At 41.3% G+C, this 18,328-nt stretch overlaps 1 protein-coding gene across 3 annotated transcripts in view; it reads left to right on the top strand.

The window, feature by feature from the left end:
- The window catches only part of KCTD1 (potassium channel tetramerization domain containing 1), a 244,298-nt gene that overhangs the window by 116,754 nt on the left and 109,216 nt on the right, over positions 1–18,328 (top strand). Inside the window, exon 1 of one of the 3 annotated variants that reach the window (XM_031946495.1) lies at positions 11,428–11,500. The exons of 1 other annotated variant lie outside the window; for it this stretch is intronic. Coding sequence is in view for 1 of the 2 variants with exons in the window: in XM_003759988.4 (XP_003760036.2) it covers positions 11,876–13,708 (1,833 nt within the window). In the remaining variant the exon portion in view is untranslated. Of the gene's footprint in view, positions 1–11,427; positions 11,501–11,811; positions 13,709–18,328 lie in introns of those variants that run through there. One more of the 3 variants, XM_003759988.4, reaches the window with a different exon arrangement.

Consider the following 18,328-nt stretch of genomic DNA (forward strand, 5'->3'; position numbering starts at 1 on the left):
TTAAAATTAAGATATTATGCTATTCAGAGCATATGTATTAATTTGTCTGGTTTTATCTTCTACGACGATTTGGGCTCAGGTCATCTAGATAGGGCTGTCTAGTTCCTGAATTACTCACAGGATGCTGGATGGTGGTCTGGTCCCCTCTTGCTGTGGATAAGGCCCTTGCAAGGTGAGTGCTGCTCTGGCACTATTTCTTACTATGGAACCTAGTGGTTTCAGACTGGATTTGAATTCAGGCTTTCCTGACCCTCAGATCCAGGACTTTATCCACTTTGCCACTAAATTTTGCTTTTCACCTACCCTAACTTTTCTCCAGTCTAGGTGCTTTCCTGGACTTAAGTTTTCTTTATCATTGCTCCTTCTAATGTGTTTTTAGAATTTTACCAGGATATTTAGGGGAATGTATGTTCAGAGGACCTGAAAGGAAATCTCGATCTTGTTCCTTTCTGTCCTGATCCTTTCTACCTCTGGAAATATAGGAAGATACTATTTTTCTGTAGGTCTCAGACTCTCTCTATATAAAGTAGGGTTGGGAGTAGGGTAAGTTAGGGATATAAAGAAGGTTTGGACTAGAAAAGTTCTTAAATCCCTTCTAGATCTAAATTCTATCATCTATGGTAAAACTATACTAATTTAGCTGATAGTAATGACAATTATTAACAATAACTGATATAGTTTATTGATATTAATATCTGATTGAAAATATGAAATACTATATCCAAAACACTGTGCTTGAGCTGTGGGTAAGAGAGCGAATGGAAATCTATGCGACACAGTGTCTACCTTCCAGGAATTGGGGAGTTAAGACATATAACTGAAAAATAATACAAGGTCCAAAAGACTGAAAACTTGTGTAAGAAAGGAACTATTACTTCTGACAAGGATATTGAAGGAAGATTTAAATAATGAGTAGGCTTTAGATAGGTGGAAAGATAGGTAAGGAACATATCTTAAAGCAGTTGGAATGGCATGAATTGAAACATGGATTAAGAAGTAAAAAGGATATGTTCTTGTAGACCACAGGTCGATGTTGTAATTATCAAATAGCTGCTTCAGCACCTCTTAGGAAGTCTCTGTGCATTCTGCCTCTTTTCACCTTTGTTTCCTCTCTTCCCATTGACCCACATCACTGTCATTACTTGGAAGAAAGACAACTGCTTCTCCCTCTGAACTTCTTACTCCATATTCTTTGGTTAGACACCCCAGATTGTTTTTCAGTTCCAAGTGCTCAGTAGTCTTGCTTCTTCTTTTCTGTCACATTCTTCCAGGGTGATAAATTTAGGACTATAGCCATTCCTAAAGATCATCCACTTAGTTGTCAAGGGTTAGGAATCTGTGTTATTAGAGAGAGCCCATAGTGATAAAGCAACAAATCTCTGAAGTTCAGACAGATAGTTCTCACTTTACATAAGTAGACCCTTCCTTTGCCAGACTGTGAGGAAGGTGACACAAGAGGGGTCTGAGGATACACATGTGGTATGGAAGTATCTATGGAGAAAATGGAGTGGACACTTGGGTAGATGGCCAGAGTGGGGCAAAGGTCATCCCTCTTGGCAAGAAGTCTCAAGCCAAACCCTCAATCAGGAGATGGTGGCAGGGCTTTCTTTTTTTCTTTTCTTTTTGAATGCAGGAAAAATTTATTTTACTTTATTGCAAGAAAAGGTGCCTAGGTTAGGCACCTTTGGAACCACAAAAAAAGTGTTTTATTTCCTATCCTAAAGAGCAAGTCCCTCCTCCCCCATTCTCCATTAATTAGGTGTTACAGAAATTACAGAATGTGAATTTTCACCTCTCATTACATCGTCAGTCCCTGTCCTCAAGTAGCTTCAGTTCTTAAAGAGGAAGATAATTGTGAAGGTCAAAAGTCCAAAGGATTATTTTTTAAATCTCAGTTTCAATTTTCAAATTGAATAATTTCAAATACTCGGTTGTTTGTTCGTTTTTCATTTGGAGGTTTTTTTGTTTTGTTTTGTTTTACTTTTTTTTCTGAGAAGGGGCAAGGTGGGAGGCTATAAAGGGTAGGAGCAAAGAGAGAACGCATAGTATTGTACAGTAAAGTTAACATAGGTTTGGGTTTTTTTTTTTTTTTTAATAAGTATAAACTGCACTGAATTCTAAATGAAAGATGTGCTTTTAAAAAAAACCTTTTGGGATTAGGAGATAGAATGCCTTAAATGCTAAATTAAGGAATTAGGACATGATTCTACAAGCAATGAAGAGACATTGAAAGTTTGGGGGCAATAGGTGACATGATCAGTTATGCTTTGGAAAGACTGGTTTAGCACCCGAAAGAACAGGTCGGAGATTATAGCAGTAGTCTAAACAGGAGGAAATGTTTCACAGTGGGAAAAAAGAACATTCAACTTGCTGAGCCTTAATTTTCTCAACCATGAAACAAGAGAACTCTAACTCTTACAATCCCCTCATCTTTGGGGTCTTAATTGACATTGGCATTCTCCTAATTTTACTTTTCATTCTGTCTCATCTCAACCAACCATGAATATCCAGTCAAAGGTGCCAATTACTTTCCCAAGTTTATTTCACATAACTTTAATCTGCATACTCTACATTCCAACCAGACTGACTTAGAACTATCCTGTTACCCAACATTCTGTCTCCTGCCTTCCTGCCCTTGCATGAGCCAGTCCCACCTACTCCTATTCTAGTTTCCCAGCCCTTTTCTGAAATGTCCTTTCTAATTACTCCCTCTAAAAGTCCCTAATTTATTTTATGGTTCAATTTACCTTCTCACTTCACATTTCTAATCAAATTGCCAAGTCTCATTGAGTCTACTTCCACAACATCTCAAATAAATTTCCTTCTTTCTGGTCACACAGCTACTACTCTAGTTCAGGTATTCTCCGTGCCTAAAATATTGTAATAGCCTCCAAATTATTTTTGTTATCTCACATCTCTTCTCTCTCTAATTTATCCTCCAAACAACTATCAAAATGATTTTTTCCAAAGTATTAAAAATCTGATTAAAATACTTAATGATCTCACCATATGTCCTACTCAGTAAACACCAGTATTTATTACCTTTAGGACCAAATGTATATCCCTCTGTTTGGCATTTCAAGGCCTTTATAACCTGGTTTTAACCTACCCTTCTGTCCATATTTTCCGAATTCAGAGCATTGCCTCAGTAGAGCAGTGGAAGTGGAAGCCACATTGCAAGGGGTTGAGAGAAGGAAAATAGGAAAAAAGAAAAAAAGTAGTAGTATGTATATAAATAATTCTTTCAAGAAGTTTGTTGGTGACAGGAAGAGGAAATATAGGACAGTAAGGGATGAAAGCAGGGTCAAAGGAAGGTTTTTTTTTTTTTGGTAGATGGTGTAATTGTTCAGGTAAACCATTGTGCCCCTATAAGTTAAAATAGCTTTCTTGACAAAAAAGTAAGTCAATTAGTTCAAAATGTGGGTTAGTGCTTCTGGGTATTTGAAGGGGGATTTTTTTTTTCTTTTTTAGTTCATTTAGAAACATAGCCATGGGGCAATCACATAACTACTTCTCAGCAAATCTCCAGATTTGTAACTGAATGACTAAATATTTAATACAGATATCTAGAACTTAAAAATCTGGTCTATAAACTTTCTCCAAAGTCATAAGAGTATCGAATTATTGGCATTTGCTTTTCCTTCACTTTAACTTTTTGATTTCTAGGTCACCAGTTCAAATTCAGCAGACTTATTAAGTACCTGCTAGATGTAAGGGACTTAACTTAGCTGTAGTTCCCTGACCCATATTCTGACCTATATTCTACATTTTTCGTCCTGAATCGTTATTATCACTACCTCTATCATCTTCATCATCACAAATATTTACTGTGTACCCAAAAGATATAGTGCCCTTTTTATAATACATAGAAAAATGGTTCTGCCTTAATTGGGACCAATCAGGGTGAAACAAGTGAAACCTTGTATTTTTGACAATATGCTCTGGTTATAGGGTAATCTAGAACAAGATAATATGATTAACTATTAAATTTTTTTTCTTTTTGATAATACAATTGGAGTTAAGTGACACACAGCTGGAAGTGTTAAAGTATTTGAGACTGGATTTGAACTCAGGTGTTCCTGACTCCAGAGCCAATGCTCCATCCACTGTGGATCTAGCTGTCCAGATAATATGATTCTCGATTACATTAGTAGTATAATATAGAAAGTATATCTGTTTAAATGGACCAGATATCATCTCAAATCTAAATATGTGTGGTGATAAACTTACCACTGATAGGGACCTCTAAGATCATCTAAGTCAGTCCTCTGAATTTACAGATGAAGAAACTGATCCAGAGAGATGAAATTATTTGCTCAAAAATTATACAGGAAATAAAAAAAACCAGGATTCAATCCATACTTCAGATTCTAATCCCAGAATTCTATCATACCATATGGCTCTATAATTTTAAATGATTAAACTAATATTCAGATACTCTATTATGTCAAATAAAATTTCCCAATGCCCCTTCTATAGAAATGTTCAATTATGTTTAGCAACAGAAAACAAATAAAAAGAATCATTACTTTAAAAAATGGATTTGCCTTCCTCCCTCCCCAACCCTATGTACAGAACTGCTGAAAAAACAGCAAGTTTCACTGATTTGTATTTTATCACTTTATTTTTCCATTGCCCACAACCTGGCAAAAGTGATAATGAATTGTAAAAAGCCCTATCTTTCAGTAAAGTTACTACAAAATATAAGCTGCAACAAAGTTCAGTTTTTTAAAACTTGTGTAATAACATGTTTCTGTAATTTAGACTTAAAATCACTACTTCAAGGGTTTGTAGTTTTATTAGTGTGACTCTTTTCTCTGTTGATACAGATTGCAACTCCTCTATGCCTTTGTAAATAACCCATGGCCAAAAATGTTATGACCATGCACCAATTTCGTGATGAATCCATCCAAATTAACTAGGCTGGTTGAGGTGACAGGCAATCTCTTGCCCCAGCCCTACTAGAAATTTGCCAGTTCCACTTGATTGGCAGAATATGTGGTCATCTCTGTTCTATGATGAAGCATCAGATTAAGCTCTGATAGAAGTTAGATTTACTGTGCTAATAAATTTCACCAATCACATAATGTTCAAGAATTTTCAATAAATTTAATCTAAGAACCTTAAGTTCTAAATATAATACTACTAATTATTTGTTATTTTTTTTTTACAGGCATTTATTATCTCTTTCTCCCACCACCCTCTCCTTTTTGGAAGAAAAAAAAAAAAAGAAAACCCTCATAACAAATATGCATACTTCAAAAATGTATTTTTGATTTGCTTTTTAATCCTTATCACTTCTTGGCAGTTATTAGGTGGCATATTTAATCTTCATTCCTCTAAACAAATGGTTTTCCATTGCATTCATTGATTTCTAGAGTCTTTCAAAGCTGTCTCTATAATGTTGTTGACATTTTATAAATTCTTTTCCTACTTTTGCTCACTTCACTCTGCATCGATTAGTAGAAATATTCCCAATTTCTTTTGAAAATATCCCAGTTTTCTCTGAAAGTGTCCATTTTATCATTTTTTATGGCACAGTAACATTTCATTACATATATATATCATAATGTGTTTAGGCTTTCCCCGTAGGAAATGAAATTTACCATTAAAATGACTTTTTAAAGAAACTTGTAATATTTGAAATTATCTTAGAAAATGTGGATATAAATGTGGATATTACAATAACAAATGAACTCACATGGCTTTCTCCTTTCATTTACACTTAATATAGCATGGTAGTGTCTTGGAAGTAAATATTATAATATGATAGGAGAAATTAGAGCTGATTAAGTGCCATATATCTTTTGAATGTACATAATAGGAGAGCTAACATTAAAATTTGGTGCTTGAATCTTTGTACTTTACATTTAACTTTCAAAGCCTCTAACTTTACCTAGGGAGATGACGCTGTCTTTCCCCCAGTTTTATCACTCAAAGGAAAAATATACATAATTAGGCGCCACAGCTTCATTTCCTGAGGAAAACTTACATTCCTTTGCCCAGCAAGCTAAAAAAGATCCTAAACCAATCGTCCAAAATTTGGGCAAAACAAAAACAGGAAGATTATATCAGGACTTGTTAACCGAATTCTCCTTTAGTTACTAGTCATTTGCTAAATTAGATTCAGTCTGCTCTGTTTTGAAATTGTAATGCAGCTAAAGTGGAGGTAACAGACAATCATCCCGCCACTTAGAACACTTATGCAGTTGGATAACTGCCTCTCCATTTCAATAGAGAGCATCCCTTTAAAGGGGATCGGGGAGTCTTCTTTATGTCCTAAGATTCTGCAGTCCTCATTCTTACTCTCTTCAAGGGCTCTGACCCATTCAGCTGCAGCTGCTTTTTAGCAGTCTAGCCAAGTAGGCCTGGGTTTTGCGTCCTCTGTATACAGAAAATAGGAATAGAGGCTGAAGCTGGCTCTTGCTCCTTAGCTTGTCAGGCTCTCCTCCCAGCCCTAGACTCCCTGAGCCTCCACTGATTATCCCTTCTCCCGCTTTCACTCTATTGAGAAATAGAGATTCTCTTATAGCGATTGTAGTGAACAATCAAATTTTGATCAAATATTTTTCTTTCCATTCTCTGGCTCTATTCATCCTTTCATTTGGTGTTTTTATGTATTAAATTCTAATCTGAATTCATAACATTGCACTAGATGATCTCCAGTTGCAATCAAATAGATTTTAAACTGAGCAAACTTCAAAACAAAAGGAGTGCACTTTTATTCCATACTTAATCCTATAAACACATTTCAAAAGCATTTTCTTTGGTATTCAGTAACTGAGGCAAGTGGATATAACTTTTCTTTTGTTTCTTTTAAGTTAGGAACTAAATCCTTTTTCTACACCCTGCCATCTGGGGCACACAAACCTACCAATGTCGGTCCTCTTCAACCTTCCCTTCATAATGAGCAGATCTCCTTTTCTCTAGATCTGGTTATTGAAGGGTCAGTATTCACCCTGCTAGGAAAGTGGTCTTTCTAGCTAGCTCTTTTTATTGAAACTTCACTGGGGAGGAAGAGGGATCTTCTCTCTTCCGGTAACATCTGGCAAAAACCATATTTACACTATTCATAGCTAGCTAGAAAAAAAAACTTACCTTGTAGTCTATTTTAAATGCAATTTTTCAGTCCTGAAACACAGGGACAATACATATGAGAGAGATAACACAAAGTTCCTTACTTAAGGCATCAAATGAAAAAAAATTTGTGAAATAGAAATTTAGATACAAGAATGAAGGAAAAAAAATAATTAGTCAAGAGACCATGTTACAGTTGAAATGAAATAGGTAAATACAGTGTTTCTATATTCTTGGATCTGTGATTTCATCAGACTCCTTTAAACCTTAGTAAATGAGCTCTAAGAGTCTTCTTGAGATGCCCCGGCTGAAACATTGTATAGCTTGGTGGCCTGCCTTCTGGTGATATCTGTCAGTCAAGTGTCAATAAGCATTAGCACTTAAGGTGTGCCTGGCACTGTGCTAAATGCTGGGAATACAAATACTTATAGAGCTTCTCTCCTCTTTTAGCTAGGCTGTTCATCAGACCTTAGATATAGTCTGTCCTTGGGCTATATTCCAAACCTCTTCAGATTGATTTGACCTGCTTTGTGCTCTTTTTGGCATAATCTCGCACAACACAGGTCTTCTCCACACCACAATGAAGACTGGGGGATAAAGACTTTAATGTAGTAGAAATGCAAAATAGATATTTAGCTGACCCTTAAACAACGATGATGAAAGACATAAAATAAAGTAATGCTGTACCTTTTGAAATCGAAAACACCTTGTTAATGGAGTTGTAAGCAGTTTTGTAGGATAGCTTGCAATAAAACTAGGAATCTTTTTTAAGTCATAAAGAAGCAGTGAATTATGTATTTCAAATAAAACATATCTTTGAACTCTAGTGGTCGGTCTCTTAAGGTGGCTTTCAGTTTTTGCAGTTGATATGCAGATTTGAGCTGAAGCCTCCTAGAACGCGTAACACTGAGAAACTTCTCCGGCTTGTTCTTTGTTCCTTGGCAGTTGTGAAAAGAGAAAGTGTCTGCCTATGAATGGGCTAATAGTCAGCATTGCCTTTTTAGATCAAAAGATAGCTTTTCTCGCATTCTAGTGGAGAGCTGTACAAAATGATGTATTCAGAGAATTGTATTAGTTTAAGGAGTCCAAGTTTGTTCAAGACTTCCCTCCGTTAAAAAAAAAAAAAACACACACAAAACAAAACAATCCGCAACTCTCTAATTGCTTGACTGTTTCTGTATATCCTTAAAAATGCAATTTTGGTCACATAATATAGCCGACTGATGTTGATATAGTCTTATTGTATGAGGGAGTCAACTGAGCTAGCATCTAAGAAATCAATCTATTAAAGATGGTTGTGCCCAAAGATTTCTGAGGTCTTTCTAAAATTGCACGTCTCTCTGAAAGTGATGTGGTTAGTAGAGCTACTTCACCTTATAATAAAGGATGGGGAAAAAGTTCCAAAAGAGCTTGTGTCATATCCAATTTAATTGAGGGTCCAGCTAATTGTATTTGGATAGAGCTTACTGAAACTTTTTTTCTTCCGTATTAGTTTAATGGTGGGTTTGTGTTTGTATGTGTGCGTGTCCCTGTGCCTGTGTAGACCTGCCCTAAGGGTGGTTTTGTACTGGGAGCATAAAAATATTTTCGTTTCTGGAAATAAGTTGACGTCAACTGGAAACTGTTTTTTGTTACTTTGTTTCCCGGAGCATCCAAACCGGCACACTGCCTCAGGCAAATTGCATAGAATTCAAAGCAGCACCCTATTGAGGAGGGAAAGAAGTGGATAGCCTACTCCCTGGGCAGGATCCAAATGTTTCTTCTGTTCGGTACTTGCTCATTCCCTTGCACAAGTGTAGGGACACACCTCTAGACTCTTGGGCAGAGTTCTGTAAACGGCTTTTTTGTGGATACTTTCGGCTGTGTAAGAATATTGCCGTAATCAAAACCCATTATAACAGATAGATGAGACTCAATTTTCCACACTCTTGTCCAAGTTCCCAACTCAGGCAGGGTAGGACGGAAAGAAGGTGGGACAATTGAGAACTTGAGAGCATCCCCTAGTCAATGAGGCAGGCTGTCTTGGTCTCAGGAGGGTCCTTTCTACAGACTTCTGTAAAAGACTCATTTCATCGTGTGTGTGTGTGTGTGTGTGTGTGTGTGTGTGTGTGTGTGTGTACGCGCGGGTCCGAGCGACCACTCAGGAGCTCGACAGCGAAATTTAGCCATACACCGCCCTGGACTCAGAGAAGCTAATAACGCCTTTCTCCTTATTTTAAAGGGTTTAGGGTAGGGGATTGGGGGAGCGGCCGCTGCGATGTCCTATGGAGCCAGCAGTCTTTCTTCCTTCACCTAAAGATTCTAGTGGGAGCTGTCAATGCGTTGTCTTCTAACCCTAGGGGCTCACTCACACACAGCCTTCCGGGATGGCTCTCTCCAAATGCTTAGTGGGAAGACTGTTCTTTCCACTAACCCCGAAGACAATTGGGGCGGGGAGGCAAGAAAAGAGACTTGCTTTAACTTGCTTACCACTTGGAACGATTTTCTCTCTGCTCTGCTTAGTCCAAAAAAAGAAAAAAAAATGCGGCAGCAAAATACAGAGCGAAAGTAGTTTAGGTAGAGCAAACAAAAAGTAAACTTTCAAGTATAACAAACATTAAAACGCCACTTGTGTGTGTGTGTGTGTGTGTGTGTATGTGTGTGTGTGCATACATACACATAAGAAATCTTTCAATGATGGATAAAATTATATAAAGTTTTATTCGGGGTGGGGAGAAGTAGGAGGTGGGAAGTAGCAACTTCCTTTTTTTTTCAGTTTCCTTGCTGAAATGAGTTTGATGTGGACTCAAATCTTAGGGTACAATACACTTGAATGAGAAAATAAAAGATCAGAGCCAAAGGGACCCCGCAGCTAGAAGCCGCTCTTGGGCTCAGTTTCCACCTCTTCTCGAATATGGAGATCGCAATGTACCCTGATGGAATAAAAGGGCATTTTGTGTAATGGTACACGTGTTTATGATCCCATAGAACATGTCTGTTCAATATCAATGAAGACTCATGTAAGGACTAGGGGTCACTTACTTTTAAGGAGTACTTACCAAGAGCTGGAGCGAAAGCTAGGGCGAAAGAGTTTCTCTGGCTTTTTGCCACTTGACCCCACCCTTTTCCCCCAGGAGCCTGGGTGTGTTAGGGATATGGGGTTCGAGCAGTAATCGTGTTATTTCCCAACTGTGTGCTTTTTCACCGACAGTCCCCTATGCCTGAAAGTTTTCCCAACTATTCCAGCTTTCCCCAAGTTTCACCTAAAATCCCACTCTTATGCAAGAAGCCTTTCTCAAACCCCCCCGCCCCATACACACACACTCTTAATGCTAGTGACTTCCCTGTGAGATTACCTACAAATTTATTCTGCATATATTTTATTTGTATCTAGGTATTTGCATGTTGTTTCTCCTAATTAGACTGTGAACTCCTTGAGGGCAGGAGCAGTACTTAGTCTTTGATATCTTCAGCGCTCAGAACAGCGCCTGGGACGTAGTTAAGTGCTTCCAATAACTTCTTGACTAAATTTTGGTGGATAAGCTCTGCAATGCACGGATCTAAGGGAACTTTGGTACTTCTGGTTTGTTGAGCGTCCTCGCAAGTTGGAGATAAGTCGCATCAGGGACCACGTCGCGGAAGCTACTTTCCCTTATCCCTGTTCACTTTCTCTGGCTGGACCGGAGATGGGGATGGCGACAGCTTCTATCCGCTGGAGCCACTGGCCCGGGTGGGTGGTCAGCCCCGTCTAGTGAAAGGGAGGACGGGGGAGGGAGCCAAGCTAGGGGAGGGGTCCCGGGGGTCTCTAACACCTCCCCCCCACCCATCCCCTGCTGCGCGTCCACCTCTCCTCTTGCCCCTCCCTTCTCTCTCTCTCTCTCTCTCCCTTGCTCTTTCCCCAGGCTGGACGGGCGCGGACTTGCCCCAGACCTTCGGGGAGCGCCCCGGGCTTTTCATAACAACTTAAAAGTGTCTGTCGGAGGAGTCCAAAGGGACGAGGTAGATGCTGGGCGTGTTTCGCTCCTCTGTGTGAGTCGGAAAGTGAGCTGGGAGCCGCGCGCTGGCCCCGGGCCCCTGCGCCTCGCCTCGCCGCCAGCAGTAGGTGGGGGAGAAGCCGCCGCCGCCAGCCCAGTCCCTCTCCCAAGCCTCGCCGGCTGCGCCCTGGCCGCGGGCGGGGAGGGGTGCGGGGCTCTCCTCGTCTCTCTCCTCCACCCTCCTCATTACCTACCTTCTCTACTCCGCTCCGGGCGGCTGGGGAAGCTCCGGGCAGCCCCCGAGAATCGGTCCGCCGCCGCCGCCGCCGCCCCCCACCCCGAGCTCCGGGGGGGGCGATGAGGGGGTGGGGGAGGGGGCGCCGCTCCTCGGGCATTACTTAGAGAAGTGAGGCCAGCCCTCCTGCCGGTCCGCCCTCCCGGGGCCGGGACTGCCACTCTCCAGACAGAGGGTAAGTGGGGCGTGTTTCTTTCCCCTACCGACCTCCCCGTCCTCGTTCCTCTCCCCCCTCCCCATTTTCCCCCTAAAACTTTTCCTTGAGGCGCGCGCGCGCGTATGTTGGGACGGGGGGCGGGGGTGTAAGGTGCATTTACTGCTCTGTGGTCCTCTCTCTGTCCGACGTGCCCTCCCAACTTTGCACCCTCCCTGCATCCCGCCTGTCTCTGCCCCGCCGCGGCGCGGCTGGCGCTGACAATTGGAGCGCGGCCCCTTTAAGAGCCCGGCTTTGCCTCCCGGTAGCTGAAGGTCATTAAACACAAAAGCTCTCAGCGCTGCGGTCCAATATAGCGCATGCGCCCTGCCCGAGGACTGGCAGAGAGACGGCAATATGGCGAGAATGCCTGGCAGCGGGGACTGTAACACCAGCCCCAGCAGCAGCGCCAGCGCCGGCGCCGCCGCCGCCGCCGAGAACAATGGGGAGCGGGGCGAGGGCGAGCGCGGCGGCGGCGGCGGGGGCAGCAGCCGGCCCAGCCACCCGCACTACTGCAGCGCCGGCGAAGAGGAGGACGACGACGACGACGAGATCCAGGAGGTGCAGATAACGGGGGACGAGGAGGAGGAGGAGGAGGAGGAGGAGGAGGACGGAGGTGGGGGGCTGGAGGAGGAGGAGGAGGAGGAAGAAGAGGAGGAGGAGATGGGTCTGGACTGGGACGAGCCCCTGGAGCCCGAATACTCCGCCGGGGAAGAGCTGGAGCCCGAGCCGGTCCATATGATCCATATGGACCAGAGCACGGAGCTGGACCCGGAGTCGGAGCCGCTGCTGCTGCCGCCCCGCAGTGGGCCGGCCGAGGACCCGGAGCTGGACCCGGAGCTGCTGCAGCGCCCCGAGCGGGCCCGGCTGAGCGAGAACACCCGGCTGGCCACCCGCTATGCCGTGCGCATCTTCCGGGAGTACCTGAGCGAGAAGTCGCAGAGCCCGGACTTCGAGACCATGGACAAGGGGGCGCTGTGCCGGGTGCTGCGCTCCTTCTACGCCGAGGCCCGCTCCAAGAGCGGGCAGCTCTACAGCAAGTCGTCGCTCATCAGCATCCGGAGCTCTCTGAACCGCTACCTCAACGAGCCCCCTTACTGCCGCACCCTGGACCTCACCAAGGACCCCGAGCTGCGCAGCGCCAACCTGACCCTGGCCGCGGTGATCCGCAAGCTGGAGGAGCAGGGCGCGGGGCCGGTGGTTCAGAAGCAAGCCATCACCCGGGCTGACCTGCGCAAGCTGTACACCTCCAGCGTCTTCAGCACCAACACCCCCTTCGGGCTGCTCAACAAAGTCTGGTTCGAGGCGTGCATGTACTTCTGCACCCGCGGCCGGGAGAACCAGCGGGAGCTGGAGGAGGACTCTTTCGGGCTGGCCATGGACGAGGACGGCCGCAAGTTCGTCTACTTCAAGTCCCTGGGGCCCTATCACAAGTCCCGCTCGTCGTCCTGGAGCAAGAAGCGGGCGGAGAGCAGCGACGAAGAGAATCTGCCCCGCATGTACGAGACGGGCACGGAGTTCTGTCCCTACGCTAGTTTCGTCAAGTACCTGTCCAAGCGCAACCCACTCTGCAAGGCTTTCTTCCAGAGGCCCCGGGACCATTGCAACGAGGGCGATGTGACCTGGTACGAGAACAAAGCCATCGGCAAGAACTTACTTGGCACCAGGATGCAGATGCTCTCTAAGGCAGCCAAGCTGTCCAAAACGTACACCAACCACTGCATCGGCGCCGTCTCCATCGCCACCCTCAACAGCATCGCAGGCATAGGCACCAAGCTGGGACCCCCCGCCCCGCAGGGCTGCTACGCCGAGGCTCTGAACGGGGGAGCTCGCCACCACCACCACCACCACCATCACCACCCCTCCGCCCCCCACCATCACCACCGCCCCCAGCCGCCTTCGCTGGGGAACACTTACATCCTTCCCAAAGAGAGCCAGGTGGTGGCCGACGTGAAAGCGGAGGCTGCTCCCAAGCGGGCCCTCTACGAAGCCGTGTTCGGGGCAAGTGAAGTCTGCGGTCCCTCTTCCCCTAAAAGACTGTGCATCCGCCCCTCGGAGCCCGTAGATGCGGCGGCGGTGGTAGTAGTTTCGGTGAAACACGACCCCCTGCCTCTTCTTCCCGAAGTCAATGGGCACCGAAGCACCAATTCTCCCACAGTAGTTTCACCTGCTATTGTTTCCCCCACCCAGGTAACCAAAACCAAACTCTATGCATGAAATGTTTCTCTGGTGCCACTTCGGGACTAACTTTTTGTGCTAATGCAGGTCTGTGCTTTTGGGCCATTTAAAAAGAAGTAGAATGCGAAGTGCGTTGAATCGTTTCACTGTGCTGTTACGTTGGTCTTTCTTGGAGATTTAAGGGAAGATTACTCTTAAACCGGTGGTATGAGAGCAGGCAAATCACTGCTGAGCAATAGCTTTTAAAACTTCTGTGTGCCAAGAACAATAGGATTAGTTGAACTTACTGAAGCCTCTCAAGAGTTACATAAAGCCATTTAAGTTAGAGAAGTTTTGCGTGCCTGGTTTACGGGCATATGTGTAAGTGCACCGCTTTAAAAAAAAATTACTTAATAAATAGAATGACCATAAAAATATTTCTTTACATATTCTTGATAAGTTTTGAAGTTGGGGGAGGGGGGAGACTATTCATCATTACAAATCATTAAAACTCCAACCATAGTTCCCACAGGGTTTTGTTTTTGTTTTGGTAAAAGGCATTTAGCTTCAGGAATACTTTTTTTACGTTGTTAGCTGGACTTTGGTGCCAAAATATACTGCAACAAATAATTCTATGTAACATTAAATAGAATATGAAGCTTAGTTTATAGTAAGGGGAAATTAAACTCAACTTGTTTAAATTATTGTTCAAGTTAAGAGTTGAGACCTGCAGTTACGAGCTAATTAACAAATATTTATTGTGTGCCTACAATGTGTAGAGCACTGTGCCAGGCATTATGAAGAATATAAAGAGAAGTTAGAGAAACAAGACATAAAACACCCACATGTGTACATACATTATCATAGGTGATCACAAAACAAAACAGTGGAAGCTGCACTTAAGGGGAAATTGAGAGACCTGGGTGCCAATTCTGATCCTGTCACTCGTTTGTGATATAAATTTAGACAAGTCAGTTAACCTATCTGGGCCTTAATTTCTTCATCTATAAAATGATGGAGTTGCCCTAAATGATCTCCAAGGCCTCTGCCAGAAGTAGAGTTCTTCCACTCAGTGATAAATGGACAGTAAGTAGAGTAGGCAGTAAGTGCTGTAAGAAGGCAAGGGAGAAAGAGATCATTGATAGTTGGAAAAGGAAGACTTCCTGTCTCTATTCTGGTGAAGTGGGAAGAAAACAAATAAACCTTGAGTACTTTAAAAATTATATTTACTTTCCAGATTCTCCTGTTTCTTCTGAGATTAGAATAAGTTGTCTTTTTAAAAAATATACAATGGGAATTTAGAATTACCATCCTCCTGCCTGCCCTTCCCCTCCCCACTCTATTAGAGGAACATTTCAGAATTTTTGCTCACTTATAATCAAGAAAAAAATTAGGAATTTCAACTGTCAGTCAGGCCATTTAATGAACAGATGTAAGGTACCTCTGTGCTCTTTCCAAAGTGGAAATTCCAGTTCTGGACAAACTGACCCTTTCAAACAGTTTACCAGCTAATCAGCAAGCCTCAAGGCCAAATGAGAAAGGGGGCTGTGAATGCTAATATAAACATGGAAGTTCTCTAAAATACACATGACCTGTAGGCTGTGTGTATCTTTGTGTTTCTAGTGGTATATGGTTCATTTGTGATATTAATAAGAATGGGGAAATTTTTTTTTTCAAGTATGTTAGTTCTCTTTTAAAAAAAGATATAATAAGGTTTGGGTTCTTTGGTGAAACAGTAACTTATTTTAAATAGTGGTTTAGAATGTTAACTGAACAGATAAAAGTGTGAAGTTTAAGCACATTTATCAAAAGTTCTGTTTACTTGAGATTGTAGTAGTCCAACAAGACAGCTTTTTGTTGTGCCTTCTTAATATTCCTTGAGGTCATATCAGACTAGGAAGTAGTGTTTTTGTTTCACTAGACATTCATGTGTACTTTCTCTCGCTGAATTTTCTTTTAGAGAAACATTATTTAACCTGAGTATTAAAGTCTGGATCTATGAAATTGTGTACTAAGTCTTACACTTTCTCTTGAAGTACCATAGATAATTCTAGCCTTCAGTTTAAGGCTATAGTGGATTTTGAATGTGGATTTTTGGATCCATATTATCAAACACTTCAACCATCAATATAGATGAACTCTGTGGAAATGTTGTTTGTTTTTTAAGTACATCTCCGTTAAGACATGAAATCCAACTTTTCTTTTATGTTAGAATTGCATTCTTCCACATCCTTTTTTCTTTCCATTTTTAAGAGAAATTTAAAAAAACTTTTTGAAAGGAAATCTTTAAAACAGTAACTCCTATGGGGACTCTGTATGTTAAGCCTGAGCATCATAAATATGGAATGGATTTTTTTAGTTTAAATGGGAAGCTGATATTAAACTTTTTCCCTCCTGTATTTATTAAAACAGCTATAACGATTGAGGTCTTGGACATTTCCTGGGGATTAATGGCCGGCTGGGGTTAATGGCCCGAGGCATTGCTTTAAGCCATCAACTCTTCCAGCTAGTCATTAATCCCCAGGAAATGCCCTGTACCTCGAACCTCAATCGTTTTTCCTTAATTATAAACATAGACTTTCTAGCCTTATTACTGACTAGACCTTATCAAGTGGTGTGACACTAAATTCCACTGCTGACCAGTATTACAGATTTCTTGATAACTTAAAGGCCACAGACTGATAATTTTATTGTCCTCCAACATTGTAAATTACTTTTAAAAAAAGTTATTTTAACTAATTGCCAAAATTCTGCTCTTAAATGTAGATGTCCCTCTGTGGGGACATGGACCCTATAGAAAGTTTGATGAGTTGAAAAAGATGAAGATGTCCTATTGGAGGTTAAAGGAGCATGGGATTTCAATTTCTATTCCTTTAAAGTATGAATTTTAAGGACCTAGATCTTATCGATTTTTAAATAACTTTTTCATTCAGAGACAACTTAACATTTTTAACTGTACAGGATTGTTATGATGTTGGTTCAAGATAAAAGAGGTGGTTTCAACTGTTTATTTTGTCACACTATTTGTGATCTGGGATCATCCAGGCATTACTCCAGCTTTATAGCCCTAGGAAGGAAATCTTGTACAATGCATTTGAAAAGATTAACACCATACCCCTATAACATCTTCACTGTAGCTCCCATTTGCACTGAAATATAGCACTTTCCATGCCACTGACAAGAGTTGTTCTGTCTAGCAGAAGTTATGTAAGTTAGAAGTATGTAATTTTACAGGCTCATCTTTCACTTCACTGGGAGATGAGATAATAGTAAAAGTCTGTTTTAGCTATCCCAGTTAAATAACCGTTCCAGTTTTATATACTATTTATTCTGTACTAAACAGAGGTCCACTGATAAGCCTATGTAAATGGACTTGAAGATATCCATATGCTCATTGCAATAAATTCTTGTTTAATTTGTTTTAACTCTAAATTGCTTTATTTCCAAATAAATACCTTTTAAATATATCCCATTCGCATAAAATCTAACCAAGATCAAGAAATTCACTGAAGCAGTCAGTTTGTTGGTATTTCACTGTCATGACTTTGTGCCTAGGCAAGAGCTGGTTTTGAAAACCTCTAAAAAACCCTGCTCAAAGTAGGGCCAGCATCCTGATTTGGAGCACATGATTTTTCATTGCCTTCAGTCTTTGAAGAGAAGCCATATGCTGACAGAATTAGGGAACTAGCTCTGGCTTTGGGTTTTGTGGTAGGAAGTACAAGGATCATTTAATCCACTACAGAAACAAAATATGAAGTTGCTGATCAGTTGAAATAATTAATAAAATCCAGTTTAAGATGTTTATTAAAAATCCCTTTTCTTTATGCCATCAACACTACAAGACATAAAAATAATGTGTATTTAACAAACTTGCAGAATTAATTAATTCTAGAATTAATACTAATTATTACTACTAATTGATACTAATTGATACTTCTAAAGTTAATGAATTTGTTTAAAACAAATACACAAAAATAGTTTCACTGTTAGCGTGAGATATTTGTAGAAGCTTTTTCTCCCAAAAAGTTTTTTCTTATTTTATAAAAGGTGGAGCCAGGGAGAAAGTATTGAAATTTAGGTACATGTATATACTTTTTATACCAAGAATCTTTGTAATTAATCAGTTTGCCATTAGCACTACTAAGAAGGTAATCCTCTGTCTCATTTGGCACACATTGTATTTTAATCTAAGTGAACATATAAAGTTAGATCAGAATAAAGAAATAGAGAAGCAGTGTGGTACAATGAAGAAAGATTCCTGAATGTCAGTCACCCAGGTTAAAAATCTGCTCCTCTCACTTATTCAGTTACTTAACATATAGGTCTCAGTTTCCTCCAAGAGGGGATTAAACTAAATATCCTCTAAGGTCCTTTCCAGCTCTAAATCCTATGACCTAAATATCTCAGCATGATTGGTTCAATCATTGTATTAATTTGTACATTTTGTATTAATTTTGTACTAATCATTCTGAAAAAGAAGTCAATATTTTAACTTACTGTATTAATATTTTCATCACTATTAAACGATTAAAATTATTTTGAATAGGAGATTATTTTTTTTTTGTATTTATGTGATGCTTTATATCCCCAAATGAGAAATCTTTAGATCTCTGCTATCTTCCTTATGTGTTATTTAGATGGTAGGCAAGAATT

The sequence above is a fragment of the Sarcophilus harrisii genome, chromosome 1, assembly GCF_902635505.1.
Source record: "Sarcophilus harrisii chromosome 1, mSarHar1.11, whole genome shotgun sequence".
Lineage (NCBI taxonomy): Eukaryota > Metazoa > Chordata > Mammalia > Dasyuromorphia > Dasyuridae > Sarcophilus > Sarcophilus harrisii.